This window comes from Macrosteles quadrilineatus, unplaced genomic scaffold (genome assembly GCF_028750875.1).
Source record: "Macrosteles quadrilineatus isolate MER2022 unplaced genomic scaffold, UCM_ALF_1.0 Scaffold_1__1_contigs__length_201487025, whole genome shotgun sequence".
NCBI classification, from domain to species: Eukaryota; Metazoa; Arthropoda; class Insecta; order Hemiptera; family Cicadellidae; genus Macrosteles; species Macrosteles quadrilineatus.
This window is the reverse complement of record NW_026542594.1, coordinates 31,895,841-31,915,512: the sequence shown is the minus strand read 5'-3', so window position 1 is coordinate 31,915,512 and position 19,672 is coordinate 31,895,841. Positions and strand designations below refer to the sequence as shown.

The 19,672-nt window shown below is 35.0% G+C and overlaps 1 protein-coding gene across 3 annotated transcripts in view; it reads right to left on the bottom strand.

Annotated features, from left to right (window-relative positions):
• LOC128982830 (uncharacterized) overlaps nucleotides 1-891 on the bottom strand; it is a 107,582-nt gene extending 106,691 nt beyond the window's left edge. For all 3 annotated transcript variants that reach the window (XM_054401855.1, XM_054401857.1, XM_054401856.1), the window contains exon 1: nucleotides 681-891. In XM_054401855.1, the coding sequence (XP_054257830.1) occupies nucleotides 681-715 (35 nt within the window). In that variant the 5' untranslated portion in view covers nucleotides 716-891. The remainder of the gene's footprint in view (nucleotides 1-680) is intronic.
• Nucleotides 892-19,672: the final 18,781 nt, after the last annotated feature.

The following is a 19,672-nucleotide window of genomic DNA, read 5'->3' as shown; positions in this document are numbered from 1 at the left end:
AAATCAAAGTTAAATTCAATATTACATTGTAAACTATATGTCTTTTGGTTTCATGAGATTTTGGTTTCAAACAATGCTATCAGAACATAAAAATTTATAGGAAAACCAGGAAAATTACAACAAAAACTAAGTTTTATTTAATGTTTAACTTACTAAAATAGGCTACCTTACCAGGATTTAGGCTAAATCTTTGTAAAGGTCTTTGTAGGTAGGGCTAGTTATATAATTTGTTATTGTCTTATTATTCAAAATTAGCCTAATTAATAAAATAGCGACAACATTACAGTTCAAATTCAACAACAGGTAAGTTAATGGAATTAAAAGGCAAACAAGAGTCTTAAGAAATTCAAATTTTTGGCCTAGCACTGAAAGGGTTAAAGAAACAACTTTATTAACTTGATGTTTTTATGTAGGCCTAGGCTGTAGCCTCCTAAGTTAGGTAGTAAAATTAAAGTTGATGCAACCAGCCTATAGGCTCAGAGCCTAAAAATATCGAACAGAATTGTAAATAGGCTTTGGCCAAGCTAGGCCTACTGCTAACTTAGTTATTAAATCCGATGAAATATCACAGGTTCCCTGCGGAACTGTTAACCACTTTTAGTTTATTTTAGATAAATGGTTTGCCACAAACAAAGATTAATTCATAAAATCGATGTTTACGAGCAAAAGTTATTGGTTACCTGTTAGAGTTATCCATTTGACAAAAAGGAAGCATTGGCTGAGCAATTATAGTTTGATCTAAAATCACTTATTTTAGTTGGTTTGAGAAGACAGAAAGCTCAATACTTGGTACATGAGCAAGAGAAATGTTGGAAAGTGGTAGAACCTACAAACATTAACTCATAATAATTTAGACTACTTTATCAAAAGTAAAAGTAAACACAACACATACACAACCCAAACAACTACTATCACGATGACACGATAACGTCAGTGTCACACACACACACATATTTTAAATTTTTTTTCTGAATCTGATCTGATCTTAACCATGAGTCCATAGTCCAATCCAAATCCAAGAACCAAGATCGAGCGAGACGGGGATCTACTTTGATCTACTGCACAGTTTTTATTTCAGCTGCAGTTTTTCTTAAGGTAACACAGCAGTCCCTATCCCGCCCATGTTAAAATGGCAGTTTTTAGGGGATCACATCATTTGTCCGAGTTTGTTAAAAATTACAAAATATTTGAAAAATCATTTGTCCGAGTTTTCAACTGTCCGAGTTTTGATAAATAACTAATAATAATTAGATAAATCAACTGTCCGAGTTTTCATTTGTCAGAGTTTTTAAATTATTAAAAAAAAATCAAAATATCATTTGTCCGAGTTTTCAACTGTCCGAGTAGGGGCAACATCAAAATGTGACACTGCGCGCCGAGACTAGCGTGTCTAAAGCGCCTGTTCAGAAATCGATGTGAACCCCTTCTGTGAAGGAGTCAGGCATTGTGCGAGCCGCGAGAGCCCCTCACGACGAATTAAGAAAAATTATTTTATTTTTATATAAGACTAATTTTACTATATTAATTATAAAATTAAACTCTCATCACCTAACACAACCAACCAAACTTGCTGATAATATAAAATACCCCCGCCATTATTATATTATCAGAAAGTTTGGTTGGTTGTGTTTGGTGATGACAGTTTAATTTTATAATTAAAAATTGTAAAATTAGTCTTATAATACAAATAATATAATTTTTCTTAAGTCGACGTGAGGGCCTCTCGCGGCTGGCACAATGCCTGACTCCTTCACAGAAGGGGTTCACATCGACTTCTGAACAGGCGCTCTAGACACACTAGTCTCGGCGCGCATTGTCACATTTTGATGTTGCCCCTACTCGGACAGTTGAAAACTCGGACAAATGATATTTTGATATTTTTTTTAATAATTTAAAAATTCGGACAAATGAAAACTCGGACAGTTGATTTAACGAAATATTATTATTATTTAAACCATACTCGGACAAATGATTTTTCAAATATTTTGTAATTTTTAACAAACTCGGACAGTTGAAAACTCGGACAAATGAGCCTCACCCGTTTTTAGGTACACATAACTTTTACAAAAACCTATCAACTTGAGATTTTTGTACTAAGTTTAATACATCATTACCAACAATAATATGAAGTAAAACAAGTTTTCAAGCAAAATTAAATTTTTAGTATGATTTTTAAAATTGTATGAAATATCTTGTAATTTTTTAACATAAAATATATTTTTTTTTTATTCAAAGGTTTTTGGTTGTTATGGAAACTGATTCGTATTATTGTCCCTTATCATATGAGGAACATACACATCAATTTTTATTGAAATCTAAATAAAATCCGTAAAGGTGAGTGAGCGTAGCGAACGAACTTCAACCAGGACGTGATTGAGCCATGCGAACGAGCTTACTTGTGAAGTTAAACGGGGCAAAGCCCGCGGGTACAGCTAGTTGTATTGTAATTGATGAAGACTGCAGACTGACTGACTCACTCACTCATCACTAATTCTCCCACTTCCCATTTACCTAGGAGGCTGAAATTCGGTACACCGATTTCTTTGGGATTAAATAGGAAATCTAAGTAGTTAACAATAAAATTGTCTTCAGCTGTTCCATTAGGATGAGAAATCTACTAAGGGAGTATGTTTTATCTATATTTTTATTCTGATCGGGCTTTCGGGCTCCGCCCCCAGTGGCTCTGGCTGGAGTTTCCCATGTTAACCTTATGATTTTTCATATTTAAAAGGAATTTCTTAACAGCTGTTTCAATTAAACAAGTTGGTTCTGTTCTATGATGTTCAATAGCATTAAAGTTACAAGGATTACCAACAGGGTGCAGCACTATTATTTTTTTTTATTTATGACTACAGCCAATTTGCAACCAAAAGGGAAGTGAGCGTAGCGAACGAACTTCAACCTGGAAGCGAGTTAGCGTAGCGAACGAGCTAACCTGAAGGCAAGTGAGTGGAGCGAACGAGCTCCAACGTAAAGGTGAGTGAGCGTAGCGAACGAACTTCAACCAGGACGTGATTGAGCCATGCGAACGAGCTCACTTGTGAAGTTAAACGGGGCAAAGCCCGCGGGTACAGCTAGTTGTATTGTAATTGATGAAGAAAAGTGTACCTGAAAAACCACTTAACTTTCGGAAAACGACAAAAGTATCCCTGTCACGGGTAGTAGTACTGTAAGCGCACGACTTGTTTGCGCGTGGCCCCTCCACCGCCTCCTTAGCCAGGAGGGGCCCCCACCACTGCCCGGCTCTTGGCGATCTGCTACTAGTCGCCCTAAAAATGTTGTCTATACTGCTTCTACTCCCAGCGGATGCGTAACACCAACACATGACACCTGTTGGTCTTATAATATTTCCATCGCTTCTCTGTGAATGGTTTGCCCTTTTTTACGGGTAGCTGCCATAATATTAATCTATGTTAGCCTAGCCTGACACTTTTTTAACCCACGGCTTAACAATCACTCAATAATTACTCAACCGCACTACTCATCTAAACAGCACAGTCCAATAAACTGACAGTCGATAGAACACGATAGAATACAATACTCTTCCGGTCATAATATAGTGTTATAAAATACTTTACGTACGACATTAAGAGACCGGCATTCGTTTTATCAACTTAGGGATATAAAATAAATAACTGCAAGTCATTAACCGTTTTAAAGGGTGTTCGGAAAACCCGTCCGATATTTTAAGGTGTTATTTATTGTACATAATATGAAAATAAGCAAAAGTTTCCATAATTTTATGTACTAAGCCTTATGGTTTTCTGTTTATATATATATCTGTATGTGTTTTTACATAGATCTATATCTATATCTTAAGATATCGCCTATAAACGTTAAAAATTTACACCTAAAAAGTCAAACTTCACGATTAAATTGGAATATAGGCCTAATATGATTTTACCGTTTGGTGTACATTTAAATAAGTAAAAAAATAGTTATATCAAAATAAAATACTCTACTACAGTAAAAAAACAATAATATAGAACTCTTAGTATTTATCGAATTCAAATTTAAATTCTAAAAAATGTACGCAAAAAAGGAAAACAACGCGAACAGCGCTAGTCGAATGTTTTTAGAAAGCGTAGTCCGACCAATGCTACAGAAACTTTGGCTGCTTGGTGGGAGATTGGTACCGCTCTCCCCCCCCCCCCCGCACCCGGCTCGCAAACAAGTCGTACGCTTACAGCTGATTAAAAAAAATAGGGTGTTTAGTGTGAATTTTAAAAACAGTAAATAGGTGTGCAATTTTTAAGCCATCCTAATGATTGATAATTGATAAAAAAAGACACTTTTGGGGTTATGTAATATTTTATTATTGTTTGAAATAATCTAAAATCGTTTAAACATAACTTGCAAAGCGGACGCAGACAGTTGCATTGTTATGGCAGACTTAGGCCGCATGCCTCGGCATGCACTACATCTAACCTCCAGCGGTCACGTATTACTAAAGCTGCCTTAACTCAGTTAATATTCATCCAATCTTAAAGGTTAAGGTGTCAATCGATTTGTAATCAAATTATCTTAAAAAAGTTATACTTGTAAATATTTTGTAAACTCAGCGGTTTTTGAGTAATTTAAGAAACAAAATTTTAAATGGCCGCCATTTTGTTTTATGAATTTAAAAAAATGTTCATAATTTTTTTGTAGCTTTGTCTAGTTGTCATAAATGTTTATGCAAAGTTTAAATTTTTAATCTCTAACCATTTTTTAGAAAACAATTAATAAGTGAAAAAAAAAACAAAATGGCGGCTGTGTGAGTAACTAAGGACTTCCGGTCAATTTAAATATGATATTTGGATTTGTTTCTTACCCAGGAACAATACCCTAAAATATCCGACACGAATTCTAAAACACCCTGTATACATGTTTCAAAATGGTCTCCAAAGAGCAATAAATTCATACTGTAATTTCAGATCATGATGGTATAATGTTATTAGTACTCATATATTTTAGTATTGATAAGGTAAAAGCCCAAAAAGTTAGTTAAGCTAGTCAATGATTTCAATATAACAATGTTTTTAAATAAGATAAGTCAGATCAATTTGTGTATAGCTTAGGTAAAATACAAGATAAATTTAAGACTTTTCATGATTTGTTTTTGTGGGCAGTGGATGAAGCGTTTCCTCTCGTAACTTCTTCCACCAAGTCAAAAAAGTTGACAACAAATGGTATGACAGTAACGACAGTAGTTTACAAAAAATGAAAGATAACTGTGTATTTGTTTATAGTTTAATTAAGATAGTTATAAGAATTTAATGAGATTACGAAGTAGCTGTAAAAATTACAAGAGTTGATTATTATAATGGTTTGATACAGAATTCAAATAATAAATTAAGAATGTTATGGCAGATCACTAACACCGTAGCTTGCTGAACAGTGTGTAAACCTGCTACTTCATCGATTGAGATAAAGCCCAACAGTTTTAAAGATTTTTTTGTTGCCCATATATTTTTTTTATTTTAATATAGTGTTAGCAATGGTATTCCGCTAAAGTTTGGAGACAATCACTTATAATTTGGAGACAATATAATTAAATAACAACTGATTCATTAGTTGATTTGTAATTAGGAATCACGTCTCTATTTCACAGTAAATATTCTCTCAATTGCCAAACACTTTTTTTAAAGTAGAGGCTAGATTTAACTATTGTCAATTCCAAGTATATATTCTAGTTTGTTTGTTTTGATTTAACCTCAAAATTTGACACATATGAACACATGATCGCACTACAGCCAAATAGGTTCATCTTCAAAGATATTCCACCACACCTTAACTGCTCCTAGCTAAAAAAAAAACCAACTGCAAATTATACGAATGTTTTTAAATTTCAGCAAGTAAGAGTTGAAGACACGTTTTTGGCAATCAATAATCTAAATAATAGTAAGTGTTTGGATATTTACGGATTAACGTCTTTTTTGAGCGAAGCTCTTATACGTCGACTCTTATGCATTTCGTGATACGCAAACTTCTCCTAGACGGCTGTATCGATCGTTTTCAAATTTTGCATGGTGATAAAGACCATATCGGCGAGTGCCAACATCTACATGGCGTTAAAAAGTCTTTTAGGAATACGCCCCACTGGGTCTCAAAGTTTCAATGTAATCCTTGTGGAAGCGGCCACATACAGATTGTAAGGGTCGTTTCTAACATACAGATTGACCAAAGGTCCTAATGAGCAGGGGCAAAAAATGGGGGCGGAGCTTACAGCAGCGATGTCCCGTGGGGGAGGAGCTTGTCTATTCAAGTCAAGTGTTTGTTAACTTTATCTAATCTTACCAGTCACAGAGGTGGCCAAGATCAAGAGACGAATTTTACTTTTTAAAACACTAAGTTTTATGTAAGCTGTTAAGTAAACAAATAAGGTTTTTACATTCAACTGTAGCTTAAACAAACAGTGCGGTATTCTAATACAAATAATAGGCTATAAAATCTAACTAATTGCTTATTAACTGACTATCAATTTTTTTCAAGTACCGTACACAAAGTACATTTTTTGGGAGGTCGAGTTGGTTACGAAATTGTTAGTTTGTTTGACCTAGTTATAGCAATAAGGATAATGTTACCATTTAAAAGTCCTGAAGTGTTCTTTCAAGATTCAAAGCATAAGCATTCTCGTTTTTATGTGTATACCCATTGTTTGAAAATTAACTTGAATATCTGTCTTAGTATTTCGCACACGATGTTCGTTTTTAAGTTCACAAAACCAATCTAGCAATATTCATTATAGGAGTAGTATTTTAACAAAAGTTAAAAAAAAGGAAAAAGGTATTCCATTGGAAGTGAAATAACCTGAATAAAATGTTCTACCACAGAGTATAAAAATCTACTCACTTATTCAACATTTACGTAAACCAAAAATTAAAATTCTTAACTTCAAATAATTCTTAAAATTTTGCCTTAAAATCCTGAAATAAATAATAGTTTGTTATTAATATTCAGTCAGCTACATTTTCAGTTTTGCCGCTAAAAGAAAATAATAACTCCAAATTGGAGGTATTATTCCGTTTGGATGATATCCCGTGAAAGCATAACCTCGTCATATTAGCTTTTATAATTGCATAGTTTGTGCTGAATTCTGTTGTCAATCATCTGAACTTGTTCAAGTTTACAATGAAATTTTGTTTACATCAAAACATATGTCCACAGTACAATTTTGTTTACATCCATACGAAAATTGGGTTATCTGTAAGTCGGTGATGTTTAAGTTAAATCAAGAAAATGTTGTATTATCTATACTACAGTATTATATAAAAATCTAATGGTGTCTGTATGTGTGTTACTAATAGGTGCAAAAACTACTGAACCAACTGGGCTTAAATTTTACAAAATTATAGCTACCACAACAAGGACCATATATTGGACTATTCACATTTCAAAACTGACCGTAGGCTTTTGCCCCTTTGGCTTTAAAAGTTCTGAGGTGAACATTTTAAAAGTAAATATTGATTGGTCTCCATGGCTGCGATGAGAACACTAACAATGTTTGTTTACATTTGCTTTGACATTTAAATGTAAACAAGAAGAACTGCTAAACTGCATATTTCACAATTTCAGACAGCTGATACAAAGAAATTAAATATAATATTTTCCATAAATATGAGGTACAGTGGTACAGTTGGATTTTTTTAGCTAGAATCAGTTAAGGTGTGGTGGAATATCTTTGAAGATGAACCTATTTGGCTGTAGTGCTATTATGTTTTAATTCATATGTGTGAAATTTTGAGGTTAAATCAAAACAAACAAACTAGCACACTTGGAATTGACAATAGTTAAATATACTTTAAACTTACTCTAGTCTACTTTTATAAAATTATTTGGCAATTTACATAATATTTACTGTGAAATAGATACGTGATTCCTAATTCCAAATCAACTAATGAATAAGTTGTTATTTAATTATTGTCTCCAAATTATAAGTGATGGTTGCTTTGAAAATAGTCAATTATATGAGCAAATATTGAATCTTCTTGCATAATTAATTTTGATCATTATATTAATAGAATAACGTGGTTGTTGTGACTGAGATACACCTCAAATAACTGTTGGGACGTACAGTAATGATGATTTAAGTTTAGTTTTGATTTTTAAATCTCTTCCCGCCTTTTGGGTTTCAAGTTAGGGACCAAAAATTAAATACTCTTGAGATGACAAGATAAACCTTTCAAGACTAACGTTTTGGTCCATTTAAATTATAACTAAAGCTAATTATAGTATTGATGACAAAGACAATTCATTAATGCAATCAGATAAGTTCACCACGTACAAACAGGATAACATTATACGATAGGCCACAAGGAAGCAAGATTCGAGTTTGGTTTATAAAATGCAGTAGCCTAAATACTGAATGTTTTCTAATAAATTAGACAATTAAATATACTAAATTAATTCATTTTATATTAATTGGGCATTCTTTCAAAAGTAATACAACACGGCCCCTACGCCTAATTGACAACATGCCAGTTTGTTTGTTTTGATTTAACCTCAAAAGTCAAAATTTGACACATGAACACATGATAGCACTACAGCCAAATAGGTTCATCTTCAAAGATATTCCACCACACCTTAACTGCTTCTAGCTAAAAAAATCCAACTGTAGGTTTATTTTAATCTAACCTTTTATCGTGGATTATTTATTCTAAAACTATGTCAATGATTATAGAAAATAAAGATTTTATAACCGTTGCTGTATCAAGTCCGGCTCTGCTTTGGATTATTTAAAGCGTCTAAGTTATGAAAATAATGTTATTGCTATGTTTTCATGGAAACAGTATAAAAATTACAATGTATAGATGTTTTGTATGAATTTGGAGGCTACTTTAAACAAATTCAAACTGCTTAACTTGTGATGGATTAACTTAACATAACTTGCACATCACATTGTTTTTTTATATGTATATTTAGGTAAATTAAGTTATTGTGTTTTGCTAAACCTGTGCTTAAATTAAACTAAAGAATATCATCAATAACTAAATTGTACATCGTTGATTTTTGTTTTCTAAAATCTGTTGTATATGTGTAACTATATTTAATTATCAAATGGTAATACAAAATACTCTTTTTTATCTTAACATAGCTTACAGTTCACATTTACTTTATTTGATACATTTATTATTTGTGTTTTGCCACACCACTGATTAAATTAAACCAAGGAAAATATCATAAAACTAAGCAGTACACAGTGTTCTTTTGTTTCTAAAATCAATGAAATATCTGTTACTATGTTTACTTAATGGTAAGTGTGAAAATGTAAAGGCAATGGACGATGGAACTAATTAAAAGAACTGGTTTGTATATTAAGTTGTTCGTTGATATTTTTTATAGAGTAGAATCAGAGATGCAATAAAACATATACTGTATTTGCTATTATATTTTTTAGTCCTTGATGCTTTATTAGTTTTGTCTGTTGTCTGTAATGCTGAATTATTTGTTTACAATTTTTTATAGTACCTATAGATATAGTTTCTTTAATATTTCAAATGACTGTATTGGTAAGGCACAGCAATATTTCTAAAGTTTATAACAGCTGACTTAGTTTTGCTAATGATTTATTGTTGTTTTTTTTTTTGTAACATTTTATTTAATTTACAATCTGTTCAACAAAAAATAGAACAATAAGCAAATTTGATAAAATTTAAACACGGTAGTTAATCTTTATCCAACAATAGAGCTAACACACAAACTTTGCATATTTGATATAAAGTTTGAAGTCTAAAAACGACTACTTAAGTCCAAAACATGGCATCTTTTCAATCTGTATGTATAGTTGCTGTTGTCCAATAAATTTACAGCAAGGTAGTTAGGATGGTACTCTAATTTCTTTAAGTATTTGGCACTTAATTTTGAAATTTCTTCTTTGACTGTTGGGATTCGACTGTCCCTGTGAATTACTTCGTTATTGACGAACCATGGTGCCTGGAGAATGTGTCTTAGAACTTTAGATTGGAATCTTTGGATGATGTTCAAATTGGATTCACTGGATGTCCCCCACAGTTGGATATCGTATGATGATTTATTGTGAGTGAAGAAACTTAAGATGGAAGGAATTGTGATTTAATATGAAGAAGAGTGAAATTTAAAAGAGTGTTCATTTAAATTTAATAATTAGTATTTTTGCAACTTCAAAATTGAAATTTAAAATGTCAATAGTAAATTAAAAGATATTTAATTAAGGGAGATGAAGGTAAATCATGTATGTCAAAGTTGTATTCGAAGATTTTGTCAGGTTTTCTCATATCAGCCTACACAATATTTAAAATTAATCAAAACCAAAATGGTGCTATCCACTACTTACCAGATTTAAAATTTATAACTTTAACTTTTCTATTAAGGCCATAAAAGTTGAATTTTGTTTCTGAAAGCGTTTGCGGATGTGTAACTATTATATGCAACAGATGTAAAGATTAAAATGTTTCTATTTTGTGTCCTCTTCCCGTTGCAAAGCACGGGTACAACAGCTAGTTTTGTATAAAATGTAAAGAAGAAAATGGTTTACGTTAGATTTTTTGTTTTCATAGTATGTGTCATTAGTATTATTAATCTTTCTGAAGTTTCCTTGAAGAGATCGCGCACGCAATGAAAATAATAGTTATATGATGAGACATCATGTTTTCACCCTTAAAAACTACAATATATCGTAGTACTAATATTGTGAAATTTTGTGAGTTTGTTTATTTGTTTGTTTGTTTTGTTTGTTTGTTTGATATCCAATCACGCATTAACTACTGGTCGGATCGGGTTGAAATTTGGTATGAAGATAGCTCACATTCCCGATTAACATATCTAGACATATTCTTATCCCAAAAATCATTTCGGGCTCTGCCCCAATGGCTCCATAGTTTCCCATGTTAACCTTATGAGTATTTATATTTAAAATGAATTGAAAAATGTTTGTCAGCTTTTTCAACTACACAAGTTGGTTCTACGATATCCAATAGCATTAAAGAGACCACCTCTGTATCTGGTAAGATTTACTTGAATAGACTAGCTCCTCCCCCACGCACATCACTGCTGTAAGCTCCTCCCCAATTTTTTGCCCCTGCTCATTAGGACCTTTGGTCAATCTGTATGATAGAAAAGACCCTCGAACCATTGGCCAATCTGTACGCAGTATTTGACTCATAAACAAAGACATATGATCAGCTGTTGACTTTTGAATGCAGTAGATAAAGAAATAGCTTAAGGCATTATTCCACAGATGATATTAGAACAGAAACGGTATGGATCATAAATATAATCAAATGACGACACTAGCTTGAGGTCCGTTACGTAGGAAGTGGTGAAGGAAGTAGTAAAGGTGAGCAGTGTGGATTGTGGAAACTGTTTATGAAGATTAAATTGAGGTATCTGCATTCCTAAAATTCTATGGGAAGGGAGGAAAGCAGGTCCGTGACGTAGGAAGTGGTGAAGGAGGTAGTCAAGGCGAGCTGTCCGGAGTGTGGGAACTGTTTATGACGATCAGATTAAGGTATCTGCAATCTTAAAATGCTATTGGAAGGGAAGGAAACAGGTCCGCGACGTAGGAAGTGGTGAAGGAAGTGGTAAAGGTGAGCAGTTTGGGGTGTGGGATCTGTTTATGACCATTAGATTAAGGTATCTGCGATCCTAAAATGCTATGGGAAGGGAGGAAAACAGGTCCGCGACGTAGATAGTGGTGAAGGAAGTAGTTAAGACGAGTTGTTAGGAGTGTGGGATCTGTTCATGACCAATAGATTAAGGTATTAATTTGCAATCCAATAATGCTAAGGGAAGGGAGGGAAACAGGTCCGTGACGTAGGAAGCGGTGAAGGAAGTAGTAAAGGCGAGCAGTCCGGAGTGTGGGAACTTTTTATGACGATTAGATTAAGGTACCTGCAATCCTAAAATGCTATGGGAAGGGAGGGAAACAGGTCCGTGACGTAGGAAGTGGTGAAGGAAGTAGTCAAGGCGAGCTGTCCGGAGTGTGGGAACTGTTTATGACGATTAGATTAAGGTATCTATAATCTTAAAATGCTATGGGAAGAAAGGGAATCAGGTCCGTGATGTAAGAAGCGGTGAAGGAAGTAGTCTAGGCGAGCTGTCTGGAGTGTTGGAACTGTTTATGACGATTAGATTAAGGTATCTGCTATCCTAAAATGCTATGAAAAGGTATGGAAACAGGTCTGTGACGTAGGAAGTGGTGAAGGAAGTAGTAAAGGCGAGTTGTTCGGAGATTGGGATTTGTTTATGACCAATAGATTAAGGTTTTTGCAATCCAATAATGCTAAGGGAAGGAAAGGAAACAGGTCCGTGACGTAGGAAGTGGTGAAAGAATTAGTCAAGGTAAGCTGTCCGGAGTGTCGAAAATGTTTGTGACGATTAGATGGATTAAGGCATCTACAATCTTAAAATGCTATGGGAAGAGAAGGAAACAGGTCTGCGACGTAGGAAGAGGTGAAGGAAGTATATAGGTAAGGAAGTTATAGTTAGGTGAGCAGTGTGGAGTGTGGGAACTGGAAACCGTTTGTAGGAGTTAGATTAATGTATCTGCTATGCTGAAATGCTATGAGAAGGGATGGAAGCATCCCCACGACATAGAAAATGGCGAAGAAGTAGTAAAGGCTAGCAGTGCGGAGTGTGGGGAATGTTTTTGGCAATTAGATAAACGTATCTAAAATACTAAAATGCTATGGAAAGTATTGAATACAGGTCCACGACGTAGGAAGTGGCTTAGGAAGTAGTAAAGAATGAGCATAGTGTGAGAACCGTCTGTGGCAGTTAGATTAATGTAATTTCAATCCTAAAATGCTATGAGAAGGGAAGGAAATAGGCCCCACGACGTAGAAAGTGGGGAAGGAAGTAGTAAAGGCTGGCAGTGCAGAGTGGAGGAACTGTTTGGGCAGTCAGATAAATGTATCTGTAATACTTAAATGCTATGAGAAGGGAAGGAAACAGGTCCATGACGTAGGAAATGGTGAAGGAAGTAGTAAGGCTAGCAGTGCAGAGTATGGGAACTGTCTTTGGCAATTACATTAATGTATCTGCAATCCTAAAATGCTATGGTAAGAGAGGGAAACAAGTCCAGGACGTAGGGGGTGGTGAAGGAAGTAGTAAAGGTGAGCAGTGTTGAGTGTTGCAATGCTAAAATGCTATGGGAAGAGACTGTAGGTTAAACTTATTACGAAGCACGAATCGATACATATTTTCGATACATGCAATCGTTTACAATCGAAATGTACAACTGAGTTGACAACAGCTGATTTTTACTCCATAGAGGCTAAATACGATTTTTACTCCATAGAGGCTAAAAACGATTTTTACTCCCTAAAGAGTGAAAATGCTACTTTAGACCCGCAACGCATGAATTAAAAGCGACTGACTGAAAATGTCTGCTAGTTATACAATCGAAGTTATAACCTATCTTTTCAATGAGTGTCTGATTTTTGTCATTCCGCATCAGCTAAAAAGTATCAAGCAAGGTGGTGCCTATTTACAAAAAAGGTGATAAAAACATTGAAGGTAACTATAGGCCTATATCAATAGTCCCGATTGTGTCTACAGTTTTTGAATCTTTTTTGCATAAGCAAATTTCAAAACATTTTGAAAAATTGAACATATTCACTGATGGCTTCAGGCCACACAGAAGTACATCAAATTTTGTCATTAAGTTGGTTGAAAATGTTGTTGATGACTTGGAAAATCAAATAAAGTAAATTTTAGATCTTTTGATATGTCAAAAGCGTTTGACACAGTTCAACATGATATTTTGAAAAATAATTGTCTTTTTATTGATTCAACCTTAATTCTGTTAATTTCATAATGTGTCTTATTTAACGAACCGAACTCAGTTTGTATTTAAGTATGGAACTTTTTCAAGAGGCAGACTGGTAGAGTATGGTGTTCCCCGGCCGGTGTGAGTGACCGTTGACAGTGACAGTGTAGTGACGGTGTAGCGAGAGTGTAGTGTCAGTGTAGTGACAGAGTAGTGATAAATCCTGTAAAGGCTAGCTGTAAGTAGAAGCATTGTAAATTAGAATAGGCTTTAGCTAGGTAGGGTTAGTTAGGTGTTAGGTAATTGTAATTATTGTAAATAAATAATATTAGTGTAAATAAAATAGCTATTATAAAATCTCCAAGTTTTTATTATAAAGAACCTGTCAAGCCCGCAACAAGCTGTTTACAAAGAGGTGCTATTAATTAATGTATAGGGCTACCAATAATCGATAGCCTGTAGCTTTAATTGAGATAAATTTAGTTACAGCTATACCCGAACGCGGTAATGTTATGCAAACAGTGAATGAAGTAATCATACATTTATTTGGCAAGTTAATTAGATAAAACCAAGTCAACGTCCAATAATACGAATAACTCCATTAGGTACCCCACCATTAGTCTCTAGTTAATTACAAGTCATGACTCATTCTGTCCGGGTCCATTGTTTTAAAACAATATTGATAATAATATTTTTGAATTCAATACTATACTCTAATATGAGCAATGTTTGCTTGTATGTATGTATGTATGTATGTTTGCACAAAGATCTCGAAAACGGCTTTGACGATTTTCTTCAAATGTTGTAAATAGTTTATTTCTGGCCTAAAAACCAATTTACTGCAGTTATAGCTGCCAAAAAATCTAATTACGTAGAAAAATGAAACTGAAAATCACATTAATTAACATAAGTCTTATGGGTAGCTAAGTAACCATTTTGGTAGAATTAAATAACAAGGAAACAAAAGACTTGTAAGTTGTAACATGTGTTCATAATAAGCCATCTACCCCACTGAGCTATAATTCTAACTGGAGGTAGCACTGAATGTCAAAGATGCGTGTCGCCAGCCGCCATGTTTGCGTGAGGTGGGTGTCCATAAGAAGCCATATTATTGCTATAACTATTATTATACATGGCTTAAAATACCTACTTTGTATGTTCGCCATTTCAAAGAAAATTATTAAAGTATTAAAAGTATTCAAGTATGACAAAAATACTCACTGCTATACCAACCTAGTTATAAGAAGCCATGTTATTGCTATGGTAAGAAAACTTACTGCTATACCAACCTAACAAAATCAGCGACTCGCTTTTGACAGACTTCTGCCATGGCAGTGCTACCTCCAGTTATAATTTTAGCTCAGTGATCTACCCACATTATACTACCAATTACAAAATACAGTACAAAAGGAAAAACATCACTTTGTACTATTAAGCAAAGATTATACTGAAGATTACTCGATAGACCCTACATTGTAGCATATTGTAGTAAAGGCTAGCAGTGTGGAGTGTGGGATCTGTTTATGACGATTTGTACCTGCAATCCTAACATTCTATGGGAAGGGAAGGAAGCAGCTCCACGACGTAGGAAGTGGAGAAGGAAGTAGTAAAGACGAGCAGTCCGGAGTGTGGAAACTGTTTATGAAGATTAGATTAAGGTATCTGCAATCCTAAAATGCTATGGTAAGGGAGGGAAACAGGTCCGCGACGTAGGAAGTGTTTGAAGGAAGTAGTAAAAGCGAGCAGTCCGGAGTGTGGGAACTGTTTATGACGATTAAAGTAAGGTTTCTGCAATCCTAATATGCTATGGGAAGGGAAGAAAACAGGTCCTCGACGTAGGAAGTGTTTGAAGGAAGTAGTAAAAGCGAGCAGTCCGGAGTGTAGGAACTGTTAATGACGATTAGATTAAGGTATCTACAATCCTAAAATACTATTGGAAGGGAGGAAAACAGGTCCGCGACGTAGGAAGTGGTGAAGGAAGTAGTGAGGGTGAGCAGTCAGAAATGTGGTAACTGTAAAGATGATTAGATTAAGGTATCTGCAATCAGTGGCGTAGCCAAGGGGGGGGGGTTTGGGGGTCACAACCCCCCCCCTTGGGTGTCCCTATACATGTTAATAAATAAGTAAATATGTTTTCGTAGTATACTTTTATGCTAACCAGTAAATAAAGAAAGTGCCAAACAATTTACCTAGTCTTAGAAATATATTAAGTGTTTTACAACATTTTTCATGTCACGGCAAAAGGCGTACACTACGACTATATTCACCAAAAACCTTTGATGGTACGGGGCGGGCATTGATTCTATCACATGTAGCCATGTAGTCAGAGCTGGAACAGTACTAGTGGTTCCACTTCCACCAGTTCTACCTCGCTCCCCGTTCCCACTGTGGATTCGCTAGCCTTCATTTTGCGCGGGAGAGTAGTCTGGTTAGTGTCACTTCACTGTCAGTAGTCACATAGACACTGACACTAGACAGATCACTGATGCCCTTACTGCGTTACTGCGTAGACTGCAATCCTAAAATGCCGTGGAAAGGTAGGGAAACAGGTCTGTGACGTAGGAAGTGGTGAAGGAAGTAGTAAAGGTGAGCAGTCCGGAGTGAGGAAACTGTTTATGACAATTAGATTAAGGTATCTCAAATCCTAAAATTCTATGGAAATGGAGGAAAACAGGCTCGAGACGTAGGAAGTGGTGAAGAAGTAGTCAAGGCGAGCTGTCCAGAGTATGGGAACTGTCTTCCCAATTGGCAATTACATTAATGTATCTGCAATCCTAAAATGCTATGGTAAGAGAGGGAAACAGATCCACGACGTAGGGAGTGTTGAAGGATGTAGTAAAGGCGGGCAGTGTGGAGTTTGGGAATGGATTAATAATGTATCTGCAATACTTTAGACTGCTTTCAGAGTAAACTAATGATTTTCCCCGAGCTAAGCTCGGTCCCCAGGCACTGTTTATTAAACAAACAATAAAGATATACTCCCACCGGAGAAAACCTGCAGACTAAGCGAATTTTAATTATTGTGATTGGATTTTAACTCAAATATTCAAATAAAACCAGTTATATTTATTTTGCAGAGCGAATGAAGCTCTTACGTCGACTCTTTTGCATTTCGTAACTACACGGCTGAAGAATTCATTTTCAAATTTTACATGGTGATAAAGACCATGTTGGTGAGTGCTAACATCTAATCTCTAATCTATATGGCGTTAACAAGTTTTCAAGAAATCCACCCCGCGGGCCCTCAAAATTACAATGTAATCCTTATGGAAGTAGTATTTGACACAAAAACAAAGGCATAAGATCAGCTGTTGACTTTGGTTATTAGCGAATTTCCCATATAGGGAATAAGCTATTACCGTAGTACTCATGGTAAGACCTGGACGCGGGACCGATTTTTTTTCGTTTTGAGGTCCTTAAAGGCCAAAAACACCATCCGTTTAAATTCATATATATATATGTGTGTGTGTGTGTCCGTTAGCGCGATAACTCGAGCAAAAATGATCCGATTTTGATGAAATTTGGTACAAACATGTAAACCTACATTTATTCGAACGAGTTCGCGATCCAGCATAATCGGACCATGGGAACAGGGATTTATGAGGGGTTTTATGGGGTTTTCCCATTTTTGACCCTAAAAACATAAAATTTTTGAATTTCATTCCCAACCATTTTCTAGAGCTTAAAAAAATAATTAAGTATATTGAAGCATTTTTGTATGCCTAACGGTCACGGAGAAAATTAAAAAAAAATGCAAATTTAAATTTCCCATGTTATTCTTATGGAGAAAATGAAAACTGTTGTAGCTTACTTGTTTATGGATATATGATGATCAAATTTTGCAAACTTATTTATTTCATCCTATACTATTGTTGTTTGGTCAAAAACACCGTTTACCTTCCCTGTAGCAGCAAACCTAAGCACTCGTTATATCTAATGTTATTTAAATTGGGAATAAATATGTCTTATTTATGGAAGTATTTTAGTAAATATGTAATCAGACAAGTTGAAATTCGCTTAGTCTGCAGGTTTGCTGCGGCGGGGGTATGTTACATTATACTATGTTACATTTTAGCGAATTTCCCTATAGGGAAGTAGCTATTACCGTAGGTGGCACGGTAAGACCCGGGGCTACAGAATACAGGGGCTAGCTAAGACCTGGAGCCGGGACCAATATAACATTATTCTTTCAGTTTTATATATATTATATACGTCCGATAACTTAAGTAATTTTTGTCCAATTTTGACGAAATTTTGTTTGAAGGTAAGGCGGGATAAACTTTAATAAATTCCCGAACCAGCATGATCGGACCATAGGAACAGGGTTTTACGCGGTAAAAATTGGTTTTTTCCATTTTTGATCCTCAAAACACAAAATTTCCCAATTTCTCTCTAAATAGTTTTAAAGAGCTTAAAAAGCAAATAATTTAGTATGCCAAATTGTATTTGTACGGTTGTTGGTTACAGAGAAAAAAAAAAAAAATTTAAAATTTCTATGTTATTCTTATGGAGAATATTGTAAAATATTGTAGTTTGCTTGTTTATGGAAATATTTTGATCAAACTTGGCAGTTTTATTTATTTTATACTAAGCTACTAATATTTTACTAAAAAAAACACACTTTATTAGCCTCCCTGTATCAGCAAACCTAGGTACTTGTTAAAACTAATGTTATTTAAATAGATTTAATTTCAAATCAATTCAGGCAAATGGAAATTCGCTTAGTCTGCAGGCTTGCTGCGGCGGGGTATTTTATTATTTATCACGGATATTAAAACATAAACGGTATGGACCACGAATACTAGAAAAGACCCGGTATGGATCATAAATGAAGACCACAGGCTAATAATAAGTTCAGTCCAAATTTTGACAAATTTTTATCAATTATCAATTATCAATCATTAAGATGGGGACGCCACTTAGGTGCGTATTTTAACCCAAATATGAGTGAAGGATGAGTGTAGAATGGTGTGAGATGATCTGTGTAGCTTTGTTACTGACTATGATCAGCTGTTTCATTAGCCAGGATCATTTATTTAAAGCCCAATGATCAGGAACAGCTGGGTCCAGTTTCGAACCATTAAAAAGCTACTGACTTTTCTCAGGATCGAACCGGCGACCTCTTGATTAGTAGACGAGCACTATAACCACTCAGCTACCCAGCCAGTTAATTGAGTTAACAACGCATTCTAGTGGGCAATGTTGAGCACTACAACCCTGTGTAACTAACATGCTAAATAACTGTTTTATCCAAGATATATTCCACAGACAATTCTCCCAAAAGAGCTTCTACACTGCAGCCCACATCTTCAGCGTACTTGGCTGCTAGAGATTTTGCGTTTTTTTCATTTTCATCTGTCATTTTAATGTTGCCAACTGTAGGCAAAAGGCCCTGAAATGACTGTAGAGTCGCTTTGTGTGCCGTGAAACTATTCTTTAGTTCATTGATGAAACTATCTAAAAATGGTATATAAATTGCTATTCTGAAATATTCTTCAGGAGAACTAGTTTTGACATTGCATCTATGTGATTGTCGCCCCGTTACTCTGGGTATGGTTATGGTTCGGCCAAAACCATCAGCTCTCTCTACAACCGTTTTGAAGATTTTACCGAACTCCGACTCAGCTTCAGTTCTGAGGGCTAGCAACCTTTCTTCGACTGCTGTTGAATATTGTAGTGCTGTTACAAGATCAAGATTTTTAGTTTGGAAAAATCTGCTCAAAGGCGCACTGATACTGAAGACCTTGTCTACCACTCGTATAGCTACCAAAAACTCCGGGCTTTGAATTCCACATAGCAATTGGTGTGCTTGTGTGGACGATTCTCGATTTTCCCAACCGGTGATGTTATTGAGAGCGTCAATGATGGCATCAAGTAATTCTAGGAACACATTGATACAGTCATGTCGTTCAAACCACCTAGTTGGACAAACGGCTTTCAGTC